This window comes from Coregonus clupeaformis, unplaced genomic scaffold (assembly GCF_020615455.1).
Source record: "Coregonus clupeaformis isolate EN_2021a unplaced genomic scaffold, ASM2061545v1 scaf0065, whole genome shotgun sequence".
Classification (NCBI taxonomy): Eukaryota; Metazoa; Chordata; class Actinopteri; order Salmoniformes; family Salmonidae; genus Coregonus; species Coregonus clupeaformis.
In genome coordinates this window covers 46866-71754 of record NW_025533520.1, presented here as the reverse complement: position 1 = coordinate 71754, position 24889 = coordinate 46866, and the positions used below count along the sequence as shown (strand labels likewise).

Genomic DNA, 24889 nt, shown 5'->3' with positions numbered 1-24889 from the left:
TTCAGTCAAAACATACACACTTCAGTCAAAACATATACACATATTTGTGAAAATGCTATTTGTTTTCATTTAACCAACACAGTCATCAATGATCATACACTATTGCAGCCAGTTTCACACTGCTGTGATAAATAAAAAACACATTTGTAAAAAAAAAAAAAAAAAAAAAGATTTTTGGCCAGACATTCTTACTGTATATGAGAGATAATTTAGGTGACAAAAAATTGTGAGAAACTCACAACATTATTCATGATTTGTTTTGAGATATAAGGAGAATGTAGACAAATACTGTAGGCCTACTATAACCTTACCAAGCACTGCACAACACTTGATGCTGCAGACTGAATATTTCAAGTATTTATTTCAATACTTACAGTATTTCTTACCATAATCAGTTACAGTAATCAACCAACAATGATATCAATTACTGTAAACAAATAAAATCCATAGACAAATAAAAATTACTGCATGAATTACAGTACATACACTTTGACTCTGAAGAAAAGTAAAGTAAAAGTAAACAGAAATGAAAGAAAACTACTGTAAAAGCAACAAGAATACTGTAACTATCCGTCTCTCCGTCTGGCTGGATCAGGCCATAACATTTCATCCACATCACAGGCTATGTCTTCATTGGCAAGGCACCGTTGGAAGAATCGCCTTGTGTGACGAATCCACCCCTGCACTGAAGCTGCTTCAATAAGATCACATGCCTGTTCCATGGCCTGAATGAGGGGCAAACGGTCATAAGGCCGCAGGTCATATACCTTCCACCGCCACGCTGAAAAAAAATTATTCTATAGGATTCAGGAAGGGGGAGTATGGGGGAAGGTATAAAACTTCAAAATCAGGGTGATCATGGAACCAGTTCTGGACTAGAGCAGCCCGATGAAATGAGACATTGTCCCAAACGACAATGTACCGCATCTGGTCCACTTGGTGTAATGCTGTGACAATCTCATGCAATCGGTCAAGAAATGCAAGTATCAGATTTGCATTATAGGGTCCCAGATTTGCATGGTGGTGGAGGACCCCATTTTGTGTGATAGCAGCGCAAAGGGTGATGTTACCCCCTCGCTGCCCTGGCACATTGGTGATTGCCCTGTGCCCAATTACATTTCTCCCTCTTCTTCTTGTTTTTGCAAGGTTAAATCCAGCCTCATCCACATATATAAATTCATGTTGAATTTCAGCAGCATCCATTTGCAAGACTCTCTGAAACACATTAAAGAAAATAGGATGCTATTCAATATCTATAGCACAGTATTTTTTTGTGACAGAACATTATGAGCAGTGCATGATACCACACCATAGTCAGATGAACAATGCATACCTCCACATACTCATTGCGCAGATGTTTCACTCTCTCTGAATTTCTGTCAAATGGTACCCGATACAGTTGCTTCATGTATATTTGATTTTTCTTTAGGATTCGACCTAATGTTGACAGAGAGACTCGTTGGATGTTATTGAAAATATTGTCATCATTGATGATATTGGCTTGGATTTCTCGTAGCCTGATACAATTATTGGCCAAAACCATGTTCACAATGGCGGCCTCTTGTGCACGACTAAACATAGGGCCCCTTCCACCTTGGTGTCCTCGACCCTCAATCCTATGTAAAAACAAAATAAGATAAAAATAAATAAATATATATATATATATATATATATATTGTGACGTCACGAGAGGCTACACAGCTTTCAGCGGGATTGCTCAAGTAGTGCAAGGAGACCAGGTTCAACCAAAACAAGGATTTTATTAAAGGTCTTGGGAAATTAACGAAAATATAACAAAATTCTGTTCTCTTGTGGCTCTTTAAGGGTTAACAGTTCAGGGATGTCTCTTCCACATCCAAAATCATAATTCTCACTCGCTCAAATAACTTTTCCCCAGCCTTACTGTAGTCCACGTTGCAGCTAGTGGCCAACCCAGCAAAAAGTCCTTCCAAATGTCCCTCATGTATTTCCACAGGTGCATATATCCAAAGGTGAGTATTTCCCAAAGGTAAGTATCTCCAAATCCTTAAATTCCTCATGGAAGTGGACGTGCAGCACTCTTGTCCTCCAGCGAGCCCAGCCTGGAGACTGTGTCTCTTCCTTCCCCAACCTTCAGCTCATCAGCTCCTCATTTGTTTCAGCTGCGTGGGAAGATTGGCCATAGAGGGGTGGAGTTCCCGACCATACCAGCAGATGGAGCCATAGCTGTCTGGGTTTGCAGCCACCTCAGGGGGATGTAACGTCCCTCCAGGACACAGCCTCTCGTGACATCACACATCCCCCTCCTCGGGACCGACGTCCTCGTCGGGTAAAGGCAGCGAAGAAGGCATCACGCCGGGAGAGGGCGTCCGCATTGCCGTGGTGCTTGCCAGACTGCTCTCTCTTCAACTCCTCCAACTCTAGGACCAGGGACTCAGCCTCCTGTTGTCTCTCCTTGAGTTTCTTACTGAACGCATCAGCCTTGGTTTTAGCAGAGTTTAGCTTCTGTTGAGCAGCTTTCAGTTCCTTCTCTCTCTCTGCCTCCGCATTCTTCATCTTGTTCTCCAACACCTTGTACTTCTCCTCTGCCTTCTTCTGGACCTCCTTACTACTGCGCAGGGTCTCCTCACACTCCTCGATGGTCCTGCGCAGCCTCTCCAGCTCCTCCTGTTGCTTAGGGAAGGAGCTCTGTTGGAGTTTAGCCTGGAGGATATCTAACTCTTCTGTCTTCATGTCTAACTGTTGCTTTAACAAACGATACCTCTCAGCGGTCCCCTTCAGACCAGACAGTTCTTTGTCCAGATTCTGTAGCTCCGTCTCTGTGTCGGTCTGGGCACCTGCCATCCCTATCAGAGCCCGGGCGGGGAGTGAGTAATTCGGAGGATTGCACCGGAGCCTTCCCAGGATGAGTCTTGCCTCTCCGTTTCCGAGGTACTCGGGTTATCCTCTCCTGAGACTCTCTCCAGAGTGGGTAAAAGGCTGGGCAGTCTCGTCCAATTAGGACAGGGACGGGGAGGGAATCAACCACCCCCGCCGTCGTGTGTATGGTTCCCCGTGTGCTGGTCATTGTAAGTTCAGTAATGGGGTATTCTCTGGTGTCCCCATGGACACAGGAAACTGGGAGGACTTTCCCCGGGGTCAGACACGTTGGGCCCACCAAATCCTTACGCACCAGGGTGGCCCGGCTACCAGAATCCAGTAAGGCCTCCACATCATGGTGATTCACAGTTACCGGGCAGGTGGGGGGTCGATCTGGGCCGCCATCTACGACTCCCAAGAGCGAGGCAAAACGGTGTGTGGGTGCTGAGCTGGAGGACTCCGCAGTGGGCATAGGTTCATCGGCTGGTTTCCCACACTGCCAGGAGATATGTCCCATCTCCCCACACCGGTAACACTGTCGAGTTTCCCCCTCCTGGTGTACTCTTCTTGGACCCGCCTGGTTTCTGGCTCCCCCTGGAGCCGGGATAAGTCCTGACGTGGCTGGGTTCGAGACCTTGGGGTCCTTTGGACGGGTTCTTCCCATTTGTGGTGGGGCCAGACTCCTGGGGTCTTTTCGGGAAGCATTCAGCATCTCCGCTGTGGCCTGGTACTTTTCCACAGCTTCCACGGTCAGATCAGCCGTGGTCAAGGCCTGTTGACTGATGACCCGTTTTGCCTCATAAGGCAGGGCGCGTAGGTAACGATCCACCACAACGGCCTCCACCACCGCCGCTGCTGTATTCCTCTGCGGATCCAGCCATTTCCTTGCGATTCGGACAAGTTCATGCATCTGCGCCCGAGGAGGTTGGTCTGGTTGGAAGGTCCAGCTGTGAAAGCGCTGGGCCATACCAAACTTTGTGAGTCCATATCTGCTGAGGATCTCAGACTTCAGGGCATCATAGTCAGTAACCTGGTCAGGGCCCAGGTCCCGGACAGCATTCAGCGATTCCCCGGTTAGAAAGGGGGCTAACAGACCAACCCACTGTTGCTTGGGCCAGGCTTCCCTAGTGGCCGTGGCCTCAAATGCATGCAGGTATGCCTCAATGTCATCGGTAGCTCCCATCTTAGATATAAAGTCACTTGCCTTTATTGGGCGGGTATTTTGGACCACCCTCTGTCTCTGCAACTGCAATTCCTCTGCCTTCAGAAGGTTGGCTTTCTTTTGCTCCTCCAAGAGAGCCACGTTTGCTTGCATCTGGGCTTGCTGGCCAGCAACAAGGGCTTTCAATATGTCCTCCATTTCAGTCGGCGGGGAGCCTACGGCCAACTTGGAAAACTGGGTGATCAAACCTTCGGTATCCTCCTCTGACATGCACTATTAACGCTTGAGCGTGCCCGTATTCTCCACCATCTGTGACGTCACGAGAGGCTACACAGCTTTCAGCGGGATTGCTCAAGTAGTGCAAGGAGACCAGGTTCAACCAAAACAAGGATTTTATTAAAGGTCTTGGGAAATTAACGAAAATATAACAAAATTCTGTTCTCTTGTGGCTCTTTAAGGGTTAACAGTTCAGGGATGTCTCTTCCACATCCAAAATCATAATTCTCACTCGCTCAAATAACTTTTCCCCAGCCTTACTGTAGTCCACGTTGCAGCTAGTGGCCAACCCAGCAAAAAGTCCTTCCAAATGTCCCTCATGTATTTCCACAGGTGCATATATCCAAAGGTGAGTATTTCCCAAAGGTAAGTATCTCCAAATCCTTAAATTCCTCATGGAAGTGGACGTGCAGCACTCTTGTCCTCCAGCGAGCCCAGCCTGGAGACTGTGTCTCTTCCCTTCCCCAACCTTCAGCTCATCAGCTCCTCATTTGTTTCAGCTGCGTGGGAAGATTGGCCATAGAGGGGTGGAGTTCCCGACCATACCAGCAGATGGAGCCATAGCTGTCTGGGTTTGCAGCCACCTCAGGGGATGTAACGTCCCTCCAGGACACAGCCTCTCGTGACATCACAATATATATATATATATATATATATATATATATATATATATATATATATATATATATATATATATATATATGCAGCCTACTGTCAAATGTCACAGTAAACAATATTGATTATACAAGCTTCAGTTTCAATGTATACTGTGTGGTTAGCTTACCTGTTTTCTCGATGAAATGTCCGAATTACTGACGCAACAGTATTTCTGCTGAGATTTGGTTGAACTCTTTGTCCAGCTTCCATCAGTGTCAGTCCATGGTTGATAACATGGTCAATAAGTGTTGCACGGATTTCTCGAGTCAAATTTGGTCCTCGTCTTCTTTGTTCAGGTTCTATCAACTCTTCAAGTCCTTCTCTACCTCTTCCTCTACCTAGGTGTCTTCCTCTACCTCCTTCTCTTCCTCTACCTTCTTCTCCTCTACCTATGCCTCTTCCTCTACCTCCTTCTCCTCTTCCTCTACCGCCTTCATCTCCTCTTTGAGCTCCCCCTCTCATTCTCACTCTTCTTCTTCTCTAACTCCTTCCATTTTTGTTGAAGACAGGTGAACTCACCTGCTGCCTTTTATAGCACACCTGAGTGCTGCGTTTTCAAATTAGCACATGTGTGCTTCCACACCTGGTAGATGTGTTTATCCAATTCGTTCATTAGTGTGGTAATTGGCAATCCGGTGCTTTGTAATTACAAGGAAGTAACCTCACGATCCTTATCTGTGTCTAAGGTGTGAAAATGTGTGTAGAGTTTTACAAATCACTGTGTGTAATGTTTTGCAAAAAGGGTGAGGCGGACATTGTGTGTAATGTTGTGCAAATCTGTGGAGGTGTTTTGCTCATTGGAGTACAATTTTGCTAATTGTGTGGAAATTTTAATTTTAGTGTGTAAACAATCGTAAAAAACTGTAACAACTAACTTTGGCTGCCCTGTTCGTTACACAATAAAACACACACAGATACACACACACACACATATACACACACACACACACACACACATACATACATTCATACATACATACACACACACACACTTAACAATCAGCTTGTATCAGAAACAGATCTCAGTGACAGGAAGTTTTCCCTCTGTTCAATGAAATTCAAAAACCTCTGTAGTATCCCTGGTTTCACCATACGGACGGACGGGGGGGTTTGAGTACATGGAATCGGAACTCAATAAAGCTCCTCTTGGGATGAGTCAGAGGTATGACAGCTGAAGGTTCTATTAGAGGACGAGTGGGCTTGTGGAATTCACCTCAGCGATCTCCTGCTACAGTACCTCACAGTCCAGGGGCTGATGGATAGCTGCTTTCTGACCAACAGATTACCTGACTGAAGTTGAAGAACAGGTGAGAACCATCATTTTTCAAGGCGATTACAGGGCAAAAGTGGCTGAAATGGAAGTCGGACTCAGTCAGAGACTGAGATGGTGAGAAGGATCTTGAATAACTGGAATTCAATCTCTCGCTAGCAGTTTAAGAGGATCTATCGTGACTGTTGAAACACTTGTCAAAGTCGGCGGAAAAGGGTTTCCAAAGAAGGACAACTGGGCCAAGGTGAACAACCACCAATCACAAGACAGAAATAAGAAGAAACCAACACCCCGGTCAAAAGACTCCACAGATGGATGGGGTGTTAGTGAGAAAAGCCATGGAGTAGGTCACATGGTCATATTTTTTCAGAGCTCCTGCTGAAATTGCATTTATTTAATAGTTTCTTTGCGCTTCGACCCAAAAAGAACTAGAAAAACACAGCCTTTGAATGACGTGCTTTACTTTGTTCAACTTTTATTTTTGTTTTAATGTGTAAATGGCACATAACTTGCAAAAGTTTAAGTTCAGCGGAGTCACTGACAAAAGAGAAAGAACTAGGCCCAAGACGAGGAGCTCGAGGTCTTCAAAAAGCAGCGGCTCCTCGGCTCGGCAAAAAAATGAACACAGAGGATTTGAAGGCCGAGATTATTGCTGCCCTCAGAGAAACCATACCTGAGATAACTGACGAGCTGGGTAACAAATGTATTGATAATTATTGATAATTGATAATTTAGAGGTAAATTCATGCTTTCATAACTTTTACTCACAATTATACACTTCGGAATCCGCTGGTAATGCTACCTTACTCGACACCTTTTTTTGAGAAATAAGATATTCCTACAGTTGAACCTGAGATAGCTGCTGAATTAGAAGAACAGTTCTCTGTAGAAGAGATTGTGTTGGCAATGAAATCTATGCAGTGTGGTAAATCCCCTGGACCTGACGGATTTCCGAGCAAATTCTTTAAAAAATGATCCGATAAACTCTCTCCTCTCTTGCTTTCTGTATTTGAGGAATCATTGTCCTCAAAATCTTTACCCTCAACAATGAGACAAGCATGTATTTAAAAAAAAACGTGAGTGTGATTCATATAGGCCAATTTCTTCACTGAATTGCGATGTAAATATACTTTCTAAGATGATTGCCGGCCGTTTTGAGTCAGTCCTTCCCTCCATTATCTCTACAGATCAAATTGACTTCATTTTAAATCGTCATTATTTTTTCAACATCAGACGTCTTTATAATCCCTCTTCATCTGACACTCCAGAGATAGTGTTATCTTTTGACGCTAAGAAGGCGTTTGATCGGGTGGAGTGGGATTATCAATTTTTTTGTCCTGGATCAAAGTCCTTTACTCCTCCCCTATGGCTGCGGTGTGCACAAATAATAACCTTTCATCCTATTTCCAACTTCAACGTGGGACAGGACAGGGTTGTCCTCTATCCCCTCAGCTGTTTGCCATTGCAATTGAGCCTTTAGCCGTAGGTACCGCGTTCATCTGTACAAACAATAGTACGCAAGTATAAACACCATGGGACCACGCAGCCGTCATACCGCTCAGGAAGGAGACGCGTCTCAGTCTCCTAGAGATGAACGTACTTTGGTGCGAAAAGTGCAAATCAATCCCAGAACAACAGCAAAGGACCTTGTAAAGATGCTGGAGGAAACAGGTACAAAAGTATCTATATCCACAGTAAAACGAGTCCTATATCGCATAACCTAAAAGGCCGCTCAGCAAGGAAGAAGCCACTGCTCCAAAACTGCCATACAAAAGCCAGACTACATGGGGACAAAGATCGTACTTTTTGGCGAAATGTCCTCCGTTAGGGGATCTGGAATTACATGTTATAATATCTGGCAACCTTTCCTATCATTTGTAGAAGACATGGACCCAGCTAATTTGTTGGGCAATTAGCCTTGGCTCGCAGTCGGTGTTCCAATTCATCCCAAAGGTGTTTGATGGGGTTGAGGTCAGGGCTCTGTGCAGGCCAGTCAAGTTCTTCCACACAAACCATTTCTGTATGGACCTCACTTTGTGCACAGGGGCATTGTCATGCTGAAAGAGGAAAGGGCCTTCCCCAAACTGTTGCCACAATGTTAGTCTAGAATGTCCTTGTATGCTGTAGCGTAAGATTTCCCTTCACTGGAACTAAGGGGCCTAGGCCCGAACCATGAAAAACAGCCCCAGACCATTATTCCTCCTCCACCAAACTTTACAGTTTCACTATGCATTCAGGCAGGTAGCATTCTCCTGGCATCCACAAAACCCAGATTCGTCCATCAGGACTGCCAGATGGTGAAGCGTGATTCATCACTCCAAAGAACACGTTTCCACTACTCCAGAGTCCAATGGCGGCGAGGATAACAAACAGGCATTGATTCTGGTGGCACTGGTAGGTATGGATAAGTATCTCAAAATGGTGGATATTGGTAAGTATCTCAAAATGGTGGATATTGGTAAGTATCTCAAAATGGTGGATATTGGTAAGTGTATGTGTGGCATTGGACTGTGTGGATCCTGAAAACCTGGCTTGTCATGGCTGACATCCACCTGGCTTTTCCCCTCATTGTCGGTCTAGATTTCTTGAACAAAACAGGAATTCAAATGAACCTTGGAGAACGCAACTATGGGCTGAAGATAAAAGGAGACTACAGGGCCTCAGCCTTTATGTTGCCATGCCCTCTGTTCTCTCCACTAGAGGTCATCCCCTCTCAGATCCATCCACAGATTTAATTGGCTGAGAAATCAACCTTCTGAAATCCAGCCTCTTCCAATCTGTTTGTTCAGAGAAGATAGGAAGAACCAATGTGATCAAGCATGCCTCAGATGACATCCCGGTTCGGTCCAGGCCCTATCAGGTGTCACCCCCTTAAGAAAGAAATATTCTGAAAACATGTGGAGAAAATGTTAAAGGATGATGTCCTCGAACCATCCCATCCCTCATGGGCAGCCCCTGTGGTGTTGGTTGGCAAACCCATGTTTTTTTGCGCTGATTTCAGAGGCTTGAATGCCAAGACACCTCTCGATGCCTATCCAATACCCTTCATACATGACATCCTAGAGTCCTTGCATGGTGGGAGGGAGTTGGTCAACGCTGATGTTTTGTCTGGACAAGATGTCCAAGAAACAAGATGACAAGATGTCCAAGAAACAAGATGACAAGATGTCCAAGAAACAAGATGACAAGATGTCCAATAAACTTCAGCTGAGTCTTTAGGAAATGAAATTTCTCCATGTTCAATGTCAAGTTGGCATCATGGAGTTCGCTGAACAGCAGTGAGGTCAGCCACATGCTGCTGCTTGTTGGGGGAGTAGACTATGATGCCATCTACACTCAGTGGCCAGTTTAACTCCAACCCTGTTCCTGGAGAGCTACCCATTCAAACACATTGAATAATAGATTCACTACATGGAACAACAGATAGTCCCCAGAAAATATCAAAAGGAAGTTTGTTCTGAAGTGTCTCTCCTATATCTGAGAGATAAAATATTAAACATTTGTTTTTGTTTTTTACATGTATTTCAAATCAAATCAAATTTTACTTATCAAATCAAAGCTTACTGTGAAATGCTTACTTACAAGCACTTAACCAACAGTTAAGTTTTAAGGAAATATTTACTAAATGACCGGATTTCTTTTTTTTAAAGCTCCGGTACCGCTTGCCGTGCAGTAGCAGAGAGAACAGTCTATGACTTGGGTGACTGGAGTCTTTGACAATATTTTGGGCCTTCCTCTGACAGCGCCTGGTATAGAGGTCCTGGATGGCAGAAAGCTTGGCCCCAGTGATGTACTGGGTCGTACACACTACCCTCTGTAGCGCCTTACGGTCAGATACCGAGCAGTTCCCATACCAGGCGGTGATGCAACCGGTCAGGATGCTCTTGATGGTGCAGCTGTATAACTTTTTGAGGATCTGGGGACCCATGCCAAATCTTTTCAGTCTCCTGAGGGGGAAAAAGTGTTGTCGTGTCCTCTTTCTTGGTGTGTTTGGACCATGATAGTTTGTTGGTGATGTGGACACCAAGGAACTTGAAACTCTCGACCCGCCGATGTGAATGGGGGCATGTTCAGCCCTCCTTTTCCTGTAGTCCACGATCATCTCCTTTGTCTTGCTCACGTTGAGGGAGAGGTTGTTGTCCTGGCACTACACTGCCAGGTCTCTGACCTCCTCCCTATAGGCTGACTCATCGTTGTCGGTGATCAAGCCTACCACTGCAAACGTAATGATGGTGTTGGAGTCGTGCTTGGCCACGCAGTCGTGGGTGAACAGGGAGTACAGAAGGGGACTAAGCACTCACCCCTGAGGAGCCCCCGTGTTGATGATCAGCGTGGCAGATGTGTTGTTGCCTACCCTTACCACCAGGGGGTGGCCTGTCAGGAAGTCCAGGATCCAGTTGCAGAGGGAGGTGTTTAGTCCCAGGGTCCTTAGCTTAGTGATGAGCTTTGTGGGCACTATGGTGTTGAACGCTGAGCTGTAGTCAATGAACAGCATTCTCACATAGGTGTTCATTTTGTCCAGGTGGGAAAGGGCAGTGTGGAGTGCAATTGAGATTGCGTCATCTGTGGATCTGTATGGGCGAATTGGAGTGGGTCTAGGGTTTCTGGGATGATGGTGTTGATGTGTCATGACCAGCTTTTCAAAGCACTTCATGGCTACAGACGTGAGTGCTACGTGGCGGTAGTCATTTAGGCAGGTTACCTTCACTTTCTTGGGCACAGGGACTATGGTCATCTGCTTGAAACATGTAGGTATAACAGACTCGGTCAGGGAGAGGTTGAAAATGTCAGTGAAGACACTTGCCAGTTGGTCCGCGCATGCTCTGAGTACACGTCCTGGTAATACGTCTGGCCCCGCGGCCTTGTGAATGTTGACCTGTTTAAAGTCTTGCCCACATCGGCTACGGAGAGCGTGATCACACAGTCATCCGGAACAGCTGGTGCTCTCATGCATGCTTCAGTGTTGCTTGCCTCAAGGTGTAGTAGGATTCAATATTAGTCCTGAATTGACACTTTGCCTATTTGATGGTTCGTCTGAAGGCATAGCAGGATTTCTTATAAGCGTCCGGATTAGTGTCCCGCTCCTTGAAAGCGGCAGCTCTAGCCTTTAGCTCAGTGCGGATATTGCCTGTAATCCATTGCTTCTGGTTGGGATATGTACGCAGGTCACTGTGGGGATGACGTCGTCTATGTACTTATTGATGAAGCCAGTGACTGAGGTGGTATACTCCTCAATGCCATTGGATGAATCCCGAACATATTCTAGTCTGCGCTAGCAAAACAGTCCTGTAGCATAGCATCTGCGTCATCTAACCACTTCCGTATTGAGCAAGTCACTGGTACTTCCTGCTTTAGTTTTTGCTTGTAAGCAGAAATCAGGAGGATATAATTATGGTCAGATTTACCAAATGGTGGGCGAGGGAGAGCTTTGTATGTGTTTCTGTGTGTGGAGTAAAGGTGGTGTAGAGTTTTTTTTCCTCTGGTTGCACATAGCTGGTAGAAATTAGGTAAAACGGATTTAAGTTTGCCTGCATTAAAGTCCCCAGCCACTAGGAGAGCCATTTCTGGATGAGCATTTTGTTGTTTGCTTATGGCCTTATACAGCTTGTTGAGTGCGGTCTTAGTGCCAGCATCGGTTTGTGGTGGTAAATAGACGGCTACGAAGAATATAGATGAGGGACTCCCAGTCCCTGCCGCTGAAAAACATCCCCACAGCATGATGCTGCAACCACCATGCTTCACCGTAGGGATGGTGCCAGGTTTCCTCCAGATGTGACACTTGGCATTCAGGCCAAAGAGCTCAATATTGGATTCATCAGACCAGACAATCTTGTTTCTCATGATCTGAGAGTCCTTTAGGTGCCTTTTGATGAAGGCCCTTCTCCCGATTGCTCAGTTTGGCCGGGGGGCCAGCTCTAGGAAGAGTCTTGGTGGTTCCAAACTTCTTCCATTTAAGAATGATGGAGACCACTGTGTTCTTGGGGACCTTCAATGCTGCAGACATATTTTGGTACCCTTCCCCAGATCTGTGCATCGACACAATCCTGTCTCGGAGCTCTACGGACAATTCCTTAGACCTCATGACTTGGTTTTTGCTCTGACATCCACTGTCAACTCTGAGACCCTATATAGAGAGGTGTGTGCCTTTCCAAATCAAATCCAATCAATTGAATTTACCACAGGTGGACTCCAATCAAGTTGTAGAAACATCTCAAGGATGATCAATGGAAACAGGATGCACCTGAGCTCAATTTCGAGTCTCTTAGCAAAGGGTCTGAAATAAGGTATTTCAGTTTTTTCTAAAAACCTGTTTTCGCTTTGTCATTATGGGGTAATGTATTTAATGCATTTTAGAATAAGGCTGTAACGTAACAAAATGTGGAAAAAGTGAAGGGTCTGAATACTTTTCGAATACATTTTACATTTACATTTTAGTCATTTAGCAGACGCTTTTATCCAGAGCGACTTATAGTTAGTGAGTGCATACACTGTACACGGTACATATGTCTGGTTTAAAGTTTTAAAAACCTTGCAAGGTTAAGCCATTATATGTGTCTTTCCATTTTCATGCTGTTATGTATCTGCCAGTTCTGGCTTCGTTATTTGCACTGGCAAAGCTAAGATGGCTGCCATTGTCATTTTGGTGAACTATCCTTTTAATAGGGAATTTTGGGGGGGAAGTGTAGGTTCTATTGTGTGAAAAAACCTTTTAAGTGGCCTAAAATTAACGATTCAACTGAATACTTTTTGCTCATTATTGTGAATTGTTCCTCCAACTACAAAGGGTTCGTATGGTTTTGTAGGATGCCATGAACATTGAGCTTAATGTAATCAAATCTCCACCAGGCCGGATTTTCCCTCTACTACAACAATTCGGCGAGATCTATCCTGTTGATTGTATTTTTTGGGGACTTACTTTATTGGATTACCTGTACTTTAGCATTTTGAAGGGGGATTGCTATTTTTTTATTTAACAAAAAAATACTTTTTATGCACTCCACCAGATGGAAAGACTGTACTCTGTAAAAGGAGGTACTCACCGCTGGCCTGTTGCGGTGTTCTACAACACGCTCAACATGGCTTCTATCAACTCGCACGTTTTGTACAAGCAATGCCTTGACAAGACAGTCAGCAGGAGAGATTTCATCATGGATCTGGCATGTGAGCTTGGTGAGAACCACAAAGAAGCTACAGTCACCAAGCAGGCCGCCAAGGCAGCAGGTCCTGCTCTCCCTCCTCCCCAAGAACCACAGCTCCCACTGGGGAACAGAAGACCCAATGCCAAGGCAGCAGGTCCTGCTCTCCCTCCTCCCCAAGCACCACAGCTCCCATTGGGGAACAGAAGACCCAATGTCAAGGCAGCAGGTCCTGCTCTCCCTCCTCCCCAAGCACCACAGCTCCCACTGGGGAACAGAAGACCCAATGTCAAGGCAGCAGGTCCTGCTCTCCCTCTTCCCCAAGCACCACAGCTCCCACTGGGGAACAGAAGACCCAATGTCAAGGCAGCAGGTCCTGCTCTCCCTCCTCCCCAAGCACCACAGCTCCCACTGGGGAACAGAAGACCCAATGTCAAGGCAGCAGGTCCTGCTCTCCCTCCTCCCCAAGAACCACAGCTCCCACTGGGGAACAGAAGACCCAATGTCAAGGCAGCAGGTCCTGCTCTCCCTCCTCCCCAAGCACCACAGCTCCCACTGGGGAACAGAAGACCCAATGTCAAGGCAGCAGGTCCTGCTCTCCCTCTTCCCCAAGCACCACAGCTCCCACTGGGGAACAGAAGACCCAATGTCAAGGCAGCAGGTCCTGCTCTCCCTCCTCCCCAAGCACCACAGCTCCCATTGGGGAACAGAAGACCCAATGTCAAGGTATCAGGTCCTGCTCTCCCTCCTCCCCAAGCACCACAGCTCCCACTGGGGAACAGAAGACCCAATGTCAAGGTATCAGGTCCTGCTCTCCCTCTTCCCCAAGCACCACAGCTCCCACTGGGGAACAGAAGACCCAATGTCAAGGCAGCAGGTCCTGCTCTCCCCCTCCTCCCCAAGCACCACAGCTCCCATTGGGGAACAGAAGACCCAATGTCAAGGTATCAGGTCCTGCTCTCCCTCTTCCCCAAGCACCACAGCTCCCACTGGGGAACAGAAGACCCAATGTCAAGGCAGCAGGTCCTGCTCTCCCTCCTCCCCAAGCACCACAGCTCCCATTGGGGAACAGAAGACCCAATGTCAAGGTATCAGGTCCTGCTCTCCCTCTTCCCCAAGCACCACAGCTCCCACTGGGGAACAGAAGACCCAATGTCAAGGCAGCAGGTCCTGCTCTCCCTCCTCCCCAAGCACCACAGCTCCCACTGGGGAACAGAAGACCCAATGTCAAGGCAGCAGGTCCTGCTCTCCCTCCTCCCCAAGCACCACAGCTCCCACTGGGGAACAGAAGACCCAATGTCAAGGCAGCAGGTCCTGCTCTCCCTCCTCCCCAAGCACCACAGCTCCCACTGGGGAACAGAAGACCCAATGTCAAGGCAGCAGGTCCTGCTCTCCCTCCTCCCCAAGCACCACAGCTCCCACTGGGGAACAGAAGACCCAATGTCAAGGCAGCAGGTCCTGCTCTCCCTCTTCCCCAAGCACCACAGCTCCCACTGGGGAACAGAAGACCCAATGTCAAGGCAGCAGGTCCTGCTCTCCCTCCTCCCCAAGCACCACAGCTCCCATTGGGGAACAGAAGACCCAATGTCAAGGTATCAGGTCCTGCTCTCCCTCCTCCCCAAGCACCACAGCTCCCACTGGGGAACAGAAGACCCAATGTCAAGGCAGCAGGTCCTGCTCTCCCTCTTCCCCAAGCACCACAGCTCCCACTGGGGAACAGAAGACTCAATGTCAAGGCAGCAGGTCCTGCTCTCCCTCTTCCCCAAGAACCACAGCTCCCACTGGGGAACAGAAGACCCAATGTCAAGGCAGCAGGTGCACACGAAACAAGGACCATAAAAACTGTGTGCAGTGCAACCGATTTGTTTGTGGAGCTTGCTCACACAAAGCCCCGAAGCTGTGTGCTGACCTGAAGCATAAAGGGACGGGTATGAGGGCACCATTCAGCGTCTGATACGTTCAACAAATGACTGTTTTTATATCTTGTCATGAATATATTTCCACAAATATTTCTTTATGCAATTAATCCTTTACAATTGTTCACTGGTGCTTTTGTTCAGCTGGATATTATTATTACCTTTTTGGTTTCTACTTTGTCAAAAGAAGCTGCAACTGGACATTATGCATCACCCGAGTGGCGCAGTCGTCTAAGGCGCTGCATTGCAGTGCTAGCTGTGCCACTATAGATCCTGGTTCGAATCCAGGCTCTGTCGTAGCCGGCTGCGACCGGGAGACACATGGGGCGGCGCACAATTGGTCCAGGGTAGGGGAGGGAATGGCCGGCAGGGATGTAGCTCAGTTGGTAGAGCATGGCGTTTGCAACACCAGGGTTGTGGGTTCGATTTCCACGGGGGGCCAGTATAAAAAATAATGTATGCACTCACTAACTCTAAGTCGCTCTGGATAAGAGTGTCTGCTAAATGACTAAAATGTAAATAACTCTATTACGAATCAAATCTACAAATAAAGTTGGTCAAATGGATTACACTCTAATGTTTTCATTGTAAGGGAAACAAAAATGGTTCATAGGCCTATATTTTTTCTAGTATGTGGACAACCCTTCAAATTAGTGGATTTGGCTATTTCAGCCATACCCGTTGCTGACAGGTGTATAAAATCGAGCACACAGCCATGTGTGCAAGTTAGATACTACTTGTTAGATATTACTGCACTGTCGGAGCTAGAAGCACAAGCATTTCGCTACACCCGCTATAACATCTGCTAATCACGTGTATGTGACAAATAAAAATGTTATTTTTTTTGGATCTCCATAGACAAACATTGGCAGTAGAATGGCTTTATTGAAGTGCTCAGAGTCTTTCAATGTGGCACCGTCATAGGATGCCACGTTTCCAACAAGTCAGTTGACAAATTTCTGCCCTGCTAGAGCTGCCCCGGTCAACTGTAAGTGCTGTTATTGTGAAGTGGAAACATCTAGGAGCAACAACGGCTCAGCCGCAAAGTGGTAGGACACAAAAGCTCACAGAACGGGACCGCCGAGTGCTGAAGCGCGTAAAAATCGTCTGTCCTTGGTTGCAACACTCACTATCGAGTTCCAACCTGCCTCTGGAAGCAACGTCAGCACAAGAACAGTTCGTTGGGAGCTTCATGAAATGGGTTTCCATGGCAGAGCAGCCGCACAGAATCCTAAGATCACCATGCGCAATGCCAAACGTCGGCTGGAGTGGTGTAAAGCTCGCCGCCATTGGACTCTTCACTACATTCCTAAAGAAAATGATGTACTTTTTACTCCATCCATTACACCCAAAAGTACTCGTTACATTTTGAATGCTTAGCAGGAATGGAAAGTCATCCCTTCTGCCTCTGAACTGGTGGACTCACTAAACACACATGCTTTGTTTGTAGATGATGTCTGAGTGTTGGAGTGTGCCCTGGCTATCAGTAAATAAATAAAAAACAAGAAAATGGTTCTGCCTGGTTTGCTTAATATAAGGAATTTGAAATGATTTATACTTTTACTTGTGATAGTTAAGTATGTTTTAGCAATTACATTTATTTTTGATATTTAAGTATATTTAAAACCAAATACTATTGGATTTTTACTCAAGTAGTATTTTACTGGGTGACTTTCACTTTTAGTTTAGTCATTTTCCATTAAGGGATCTTTCCTTTTAGTTGAGTCATTTTCCATTAAGGGACAGTTGGGTAGAACACAACCACATATCACCGCACCAGAAAGAAAAAACAACTGCAGCTGTGATTGCAAGATGAAAGTCATCCAGACAGAAAGCTTTATTGATGAAAGACATCCAGACAGAAAGCTTTATTGATGAAAGACATCCAGACAGAAACCTAACCCCTAAGCTTAAAATAGACATTGTCCTCGTGGGGAAGTGGGAAATGTCCCGACAAGGGATCATTTTCCTTGTTTCACTTTCCTTATGGGGACTTTTAATTTCAGGTCACCTCTCTCTCTTTATCTATCCCTCAGTGTTTAACAGTGATGGTCTTGACCTCCGTAAAGAAGTGATAGCTATCCCTCCCTCCCTCCCTCCCCACCCCTGAGTTCTTCATGCCTCCGAACGGTAGGTTCAGGTCCCTGACCAGCCAACAGTTGGTCCAGACAAGCCCCGCCTCTAACCTCCTCGCCACCCGGTGCACTCGCCCGACATCCCGCGTCCACACGGTCGCCGCCAGGCCGTAGCGTACCCCGTTGCCCTTAGCGACAGCCTCGGCTTCCCCATCGAAGGGGTTGACGCAGACGACGGGGCCGAAGATCTCGTCCTGCATCACACGGGATGACTCGGCTACGCCGGTGATGACGGTGGGACGCATGAAGTAGCCGCCGGTGTTACATTCCGGGAGCACCAGCGGGTCCTCGCCCTCCCCACACAGCACCGTGGCGCCCTCCGACCGCGCCAGGGTCACGAAGCTGCGCACCTGGAGGGGAAGGGACAGGTTAGACAGGTGCATCTGTTAATATAACCCTAACTCTAAAACTCTACACAGACCAGGGTCATGAAGCTATCCACCTGGAGGGGGGCTGCCAAGGTAAATAACATGCGAGTATACTGTCCATGGATGGAAAGAAAGATTTCCCCACTAGTCCTAAAAATTACCAATTTTCCGTATAGATTTCCTGTAACATACTTCAGTGTTTTCCCTATATTAACTTAAATTGAGGCAGCCACTCCAAAAAAGATGATATATACAGTACCAATCAAAAGTTTGGACACACCTACTCATTCAAAGGTTTTTCTTTATTTTTTACTATTTTCTACATTGTAGAATAATAGTGAAGACATCACAACTATGAAATAACACATGTGAAATCATGTATTAACCAAAAATGTGTTAAACAAATCAAAATATGTATTATATTTGAGATTCTTCAAAGTAGCCTTGATGACAGCTTTGCACACTCTTGGCATTCTCTCAACCAGCTTCATAACCTGGAAGTCATTTCAATTAACAGGTGTGCCTTGTTAAAAGTTAATTTGTGGAATTTATTTCCTTCTTAATGCGTTTGAGCCAATCAGTTGTGTTGTGACAAGGTAGGGGGGTATACAGAAGATAGCCCTATTTGGTAAAAGACCAAGTCCATATTATGTCAAGAACAGCTCAAATAAGCAAAGAGAAACGACAGTCCATCATTACTTCAAGACATGAAGGTCAGTCAATCTGTAACATTTCAAGAATTTGAAAGTTTCTTCAAGTGCAGTCGCAAAAACCATCAAGCGCTATGATGAAACTGGCTCTCATGAGGACCGCCACAGGAATGGAAGACCCAGAGTTACCTCTACTGCAGAGGATAAATTCATTAGAATAACTGCACCTCAGATTGCAGCCCAAATAAATGACACATCTCAACACCAACTGTTCAGAGAAGGTTGTGTGAATCAGGCCTTCATTTAGTCATTTAGCAGACGCTCTTATCCAGAGCGACTTACATTTTTCATACTGGTCGAATTGCTGCAAAGAAACCACTACTAAAGGACACCAATAATAAGAAAAGACTTGCTTGGGCCAAGAAACACAAGCAATGGACATTAGACCGGTGGAAATCTGTCCTTTGGTCTGATGAGTCCAAATTAGAGATTTTTGGTTCCAACCGCCGTGTCTTTGTGAGACGCAGAGTAGGTGAACGTATGATCTCCGCATGTGTGGTTCCCACCGTGAAGCATTGAGGAGGAGGTGTGATGGTGCTTTGCTGGTGACACTGTCAGTGATTTATTTAGAATTCAAGGCACACTTAACCAGCATGGCTACCACAGCATTCTGCAGCAACACGCCATCCCATCTGGTTTGGGTTTAGTGGGACTATAATTAGTTTTTCAACAGGACAACGTCCCAAAACACACCTCCAGGGTGTGTAAGGGCTATTTGACCAAGAAGGAGAGTGATGGAGTGCTGCATCAGATGACCTGGCCTCCACAATCACCCGACCTCAACCCAATCAGGCCTTTATGGTAGAGTGGCCAGACGGAAGCAACTCTCAGACCATGAGAAACAAGATTCTCTTGTCTGATGAAACCAAGATTGAACTCTTTGGCCTGCATGCCAAGCGTCACGTCTGGAGGAAACCAGGCACCATCCCTACGGTGAAGCATGGTGGTGGCAGCGTCATGCTGTGGGGATGTTTTTCAGCGGCAGGGACTGGGAGACTAGTCAGGATCGAGGGAAAGATGAACGGAGCAAAGTACAGAGAGATACTTGATGAAAACCTGCTCCAGAGTGCTCAGGACCTCAGACTGGGGTGAAGGTTCACCTTCCAACAGGACAACGACCCTAAGCACACAGCCAAGACAATGCAGGAGTGGCTTCGGGACAAGTCTCTCAATGTCCTTGAGTGGCCCAGCCAGAGCCCGTACTTTAACCCGATCTAACATCCATCCTGACAGAGCTTGAGAGGATCTGCAGAGAAGAATCGGAGAAACTCCCCAAATACAGGTGTGCCAAGCTTGTAGCGTCATACCCAAGAAGACTCAAGGCTGTAATCGCTGCCAAAGGTGCTTCAACAAAGTACTGAGTAAAGGGTCTGAATACTTATGTAAATGTAATATTTCAGTTTTGTATTTTTTTATGAATTTGCAAAAACTTAAAAAAACCTGTTTTTGCTTTGTCATTATGGGGTGTTGTGTGTAGATTTATGAGGAAAACGAGGCTGTAACGTAACAAAATGTGGAAAAAGTCAGGGTCTGAATGGTTTTCTGTGTTGGAATGGTGTGGGTGTACCCCAACAACAGAATGGTGTGGGCGTACCCCAACAACAGAATGGTCTGGGAGTACCCCAACAACAGAATGGTCTGGGAGTACCCCAACAACAGAATGGTGTGGGAGTACCCCAACAACAGAATGGTGTGGGAGTACCCCAACAACAGAATGGTCTGGGAGTACCCCAACAACAGAATGGTGTGGACGTATGGGTTGGGGAAAACTGAAAACTAGCTGTTATTGGCTGAGAGGTTTGGAACGGTCTTCTTTATTGGTCATATTGGTTATGTCACCAGGCAGGCCAAAACTCCATCCCACCAAAACAAAATCCTAGTGGAAACACATAACCATGTATATTAAATGTATGTGATGTCAGACCTTCTCCAGGTGTTCTCTGCTGACCAGAGCTCCGTTATTGTTGTCAGGGTCAGAGGGAGCGCCAGTCTTCCATTCCCGCGTTGCCGCCACAAACCTCTTCAGGAACTCTGGGTAAATACTTCTCTCTACGTAGATCCTACTGGTGCACAGACAGATCTCACCCTGGAGGAGGAGGAGGAGGAGGAGGAGGAGGAGGAGGAGGAGGAGGAGGAGGAGGAGGAGGAGGAGGAGGGAGGAGGAGGAGGAGAAGAAGAAGAAGAAGAAGAAGAAGAAGAAGAAGAAGAAGAAGAAGAAGAAGAAGAAGAAGAAGAAGAAGAAGAAGAAGAAGAAGAAGAAGAAGAAGAAGAAGAAGAAGAAGAAGAAGAAGAAGAAGAAGAAGAAGAAGAAGAAGAAGAAGAAGAAGAAGAAGAAGAAGAAGAAGAAGAAGAAGAAGACTTTACTGTCAGCTAGTAAAATGTGCGACATGTCACCACCATGTGGCCAACACATGAACTTGCACCCTACATGTCCCAGCTCAGAATATCTCTCCATTGAGGGTTATTCAGAAGGGTTCCATGTATAAAACTGTCATGAATACAGCTGATATGATTCATCATTCTACATGACAGAGAACATGTCACTTCTGCCAATGCATTTATTTTATCTGAGCATTCTATAATGTTACATCATCCTACTCAACCGCAAACTCAATATTCCATGATTGGCCAGCCTCTGATGATGCTCTCGCACTATTGGCCCATCCTGAGTACCTCTCTCACTCTATTGGCCCATCCTGAGTCTTACTCTCACCTGATTGGAGAAGGAGGATCGTACGGTTGTGGTGACAGCTTGGTCTAGGTCAGCGTCTGAGAAGATGATGGCGGGGTTCTTCCCCCCCAGCTCCAGGCTCAGCTTCTTACAGAACGGAGCAGAGCGCTCTGTGATCCGCTGGGCCGTCGCCGTGGAGCCCGTGAAACTGACCAATGGGACGTTAGGGTGGCCCACGAGAGCGTCGCCCGCCCGCGGCCCGGTGCCGAACACCACGTTGACAACACCCGGAGGAAAACCTGGGGGGGAGAGGGAGGGGAGAGGAGGAGAAGGGAGGGGGATGGAGAAGGAGGGGAAGGAGAAGGAGAGAGAGAAATGGGGAGAGAGAGAGGGAGAGAAAGAGAAGGGAAAGAGGAGTTTGCTTTCACCAGTCTAGTTCTTCCCAGTGTCGTTGCTGCTTAGTTGTAATGAAGTGAGTCATGTTGCATTATGGGTAGTGTAGTCCTACCGGCCTCCTCCAGTAGTTCGCACATCATCCAGGCAGTTACCGAGGTCATCTCGCTGGGCTTAGCAACCACCGTGTTGCCCGTAGCAACAGCCGGAGCGATCTTCCAGGTGAGCAGGTATAGAGGCAGGTTCCAGGGACTGATCAGACCAGCTACACACACAAAGAATGAGAAAGAGACCCATTCCCTTTATAGTGCACTACTTTTGACCAGGGCTCATTGGGTTCTGGTCTAAAGTAGTGCACTACGTAGGGAACAGGGTACCATTTGGGACACACACTCACCCTGACTGCAATACCCATAACAAACAAGGCCACTCTAACCCATAAGCATTTCCAAGGCTTTAAAAACAGGACTTTAAAGAGTTGCACACATCTCACCGAATGTGGATCTCCCGTTGTCTACTGATCGTTCAGCGCGCAGTCGACGTCTGACTTGACACATTTCTTGGCGTGATGTCAAATCGTTTTGCACTCGGTTCCCTAAGTAGTACCGCCCTCTCGGCAGGCAAACACTATTGGCGCGTCCGAGCTTCATAACTTCAAAAAGCTTTTAGTGCCTCGAGGCCTGGTCACACACACGGAAACACACCCACCCACAGACGGCTAGTACTCACCCACTCCCACAGGACTGCGGACGGTGTAGCTGACACAGCCGATATGGTCCATCGTACTACAGTCGGTGGTGTGGTGGAGAACAGAAGAGGCAAAGAACCTGAGGTTATACACTGACCGCGGGATGTCCACCGTACGGGCAAACGTTACGGTTTTACCTGGAACACAGTCAGACACACAGGAGGAAACTGTTTTACCTGGAACTCAGTCAGACACACAGGAGGAAACTGTTTTACCTGGAACTCAGTCAGACAGTCGCAGGAGCGAACAGCTGACTACTTAAACGTAGTTATAACTACATGGGGTGTTTTAGCTGAAAAACAGACACAATACTTACACTTCTAGTAGCTACACAAACTTTAGCAAGGAAACATCATGTTGTAATGTCAAACACAATCAAAATGTTATGGTGTCTTTAAGAGTCGGACTGTCTCAACGTAGGGTCAAATGGTCTTGCTGTGGTCCAGACTTCCCAGGCAAGATTCCGTCGAGTCAGGTGTTAGAGGTTATTACCTTGGTCTCTGGACTCGGCCTGGGCGAACTCTTCCAGGTGAGATTCCATCAGGTCAGGGGTTAGAGGTTATTACCTTGGTCTCTGGACTCGGCCTGGGCGAACTCTTCCAGGTGAGATTCCATCAGGTCAGGGGGTTAGGAGGTTATTACCTTGGTCTCTGGACTCGGCCTGGGCGAACTCTTCCAGGTGAGATTCCATCAGGTCAGGGGTTAAAGGTTATTACCTTGGTCTCTGGACTCGGCCTGGGCGAACTCTTCCAGGTGAGATTCCATCAGGTCAGCCAGTTTATTCATCACCTGACCTCTTTCAGCTGGGCTACGGGCTGACCAATCAGGGAACGCCTCTCTGGCGGCCTGGACCGCAGCCTCCACCTGCAACCAATCAGGACAGGGTTGGTGTGTGTGTGCGCGCGTGTGTGTGTGTCTGTCTGTCAAGCCAAATACCATGTAACTGCAGTCCATAAAGAGCCTAGCAGAAAAAGATTTGAACATAACATATAGTATACTATAGAACACATCCAGAGACAAACTACTATATTGAGAGAAACACCAGACACTCCAATCCAAACTAGACAGTGAAAAACAACAAAGGTATTCTAGTCGCCAGAATATATTGACTTTTCAGCTTTTAGCCAGCCTAACATCTTACTTAAACATGTTTTTGTGTGTGTGTGTGTGTGTGTGTGTGTTTAATAAAACGACTAGACCAGAGTCCCATTGACCTAGTAGTTGTTGAATCATTAGCTGTCAGTCTGTTTGACTTTGCACAGAGCAAAGGTACATCTCTGTGACTCAGCAGGAGGCAGAACAATGTAAGGTAGCATGTCAGAATATCACGCGTTATTACCAGCTCATATTACGGTGCTCTGTCTTCTACTTTCTTCATTCTGTATGGGTTTGCCTATAGGTCTACAGTATTTAGTGTGTCCAATCACACAACGTGATAGGCTACGATGACATTGTTGTTACATAGGCTACATTCTGTTGGTACATGATAGATACATTGTATCATAATAGCAGGATACACCATTACTTACTACAACACTACATTGTAGAGGCACTTGAACACGTACGCTACCAGGGTTAACTACACGCACCCAATACACAGCTAAGGGATAAATGAACATTTAATTTCTGCAGCTAACAAAATGCAAAACGACAAGACATTCATCCGAGGACGACCATGGGATCGTGCGTGGTATCTAAACCCTACCTCATCCTTCCCGCTGTCGGGCACTTTGCAGTAGACCTCCCCGGTGGAAGGGTCGTAGGAGTCGATGTGTCGGGAGCATGGAACAAACTTTCCTCCGATGTAGTTCTCTAGAACCAGGTGTGTTCGGTGGTCAGCTGTCTTCGGCATGGCTCGGCTGGCAACTATAAAGACTATAATGTTAAAATAATGGTGAGTTGAGGTAGAGACCAGTGTGACAAAAAATATAATCACCGCTGGAGACACTCGGCTCGCAGGGACAGATGTTCTCACCTCTCACTGCGTGAGTAATTGGACCCAGGTGTCCCTTCCACTTTACAACCAGTGTAGGGTTCGTCCCAAACTATTCCCTACTTAGTGCACTACTTCAGAACAGGATCCACAGGGCTCTGGTCAGAAAAAGGGAATAGGGAAGCCTTTAGGAAGCGCGCTCAGTGTTTACATTCTGGTCACACGGTCCAAAGGTACAGTAGTTATGACCACAGACCAATTGAAACCTATAAAATTGTTATTGACGGGACAAGGCACCAATAGTTGTGGAGCGGAGGCGGGACGTTGACAATATACGCTGTTCAATAACTGAAGTAGCATAAAAGAAACGCCTGAAACTAATTTAGATCCCGTTTGCTAGATCCCCTTCAATAGAGCCTCACGGTGGAGGTGTCATAATACCCATAAAACCAAGCATTCAAACAGGGAAATGGTTCCAGTCATTTTTCCACCATGAATTTTTCCCATAGGGAATTTTAGAAACACTTAAAATAAGGTCTGTTTTTCATGTAGGCTTACCCTAGCGTGACGTTTTGATAACCATGTAAATCTCTCTCGGACAAGGTGACTTTTATCAATATATTCAGCTCTATTTACTCTCAGATCCAAAAATGCTAATTAGCGTCAAAGTAGACAT

The 24889-nt window shown here is 46.5% G+C and overlaps 1 protein-coding gene and 1 long non-coding RNA gene across 4 annotated transcripts; both read right to left on the bottom strand.

Annotated features, from left to right (window-relative positions):
• Nucleotides 1-473: 473 nt before the first annotated feature.
• Nucleotides 474-5311, bottom strand: LOC123483286. Its single transcript, XR_006658174.1, has 3 exons — nt 5061-5311; nt 1334-1616; nt 474-1215 (listed from the first exon to the last, which is right to left on the bottom strand). It is a non-coding gene; the product is annotated as an uncharacterized LOC123483286 (long non-coding RNA).
• An 11744-nt stretch (nt 5312-17055) lies between these two features.
• On the bottom strand, nt 17056-24338 carry aldh8a1 (aldehyde dehydrogenase 8 family, member A1). Of its 3 annotated transcripts, none has more exons than XM_045212946.1 (8): nt 24256-24338; nt 23986-24155; nt 22997-23144; nt 22262-22417; nt 21648-21797; nt 21182-21438; nt 20393-20554; nt 17056-17740 (listed from the first exon to the last, which is right to left on the bottom strand). In XM_045212946.1, the coding sequence occupies exons 2-8, from the start codon at nt 24130-24132 to the stop codon at nt 17288-17290; spliced, it is 1473 nt and encodes a 490-aa protein (XP_045068881.1). In that variant the 5' UTR covers nt 24133-24155; nt 24256-24338; the 3' UTR covers nt 17056-17287. The 3 variants fall into 3 exon arrangements, with proteins under 3 accessions (XP_045068881.1, XP_045068882.1, XP_045068883.1); XM_045212947.1 differs by lacking the exon at nt 24256-24338 and adding an exon at nt 24217-24232 and having other exon boundaries at nt 23986-24146; XM_045212948.1 differs by lacking the exons at nt 22997-23144; nt 23986-24155; nt 24256-24338 and adding an exon at nt 22773-22863.
• Between the last annotated feature and the right edge of the window lie 551 nt (nt 24339-24889).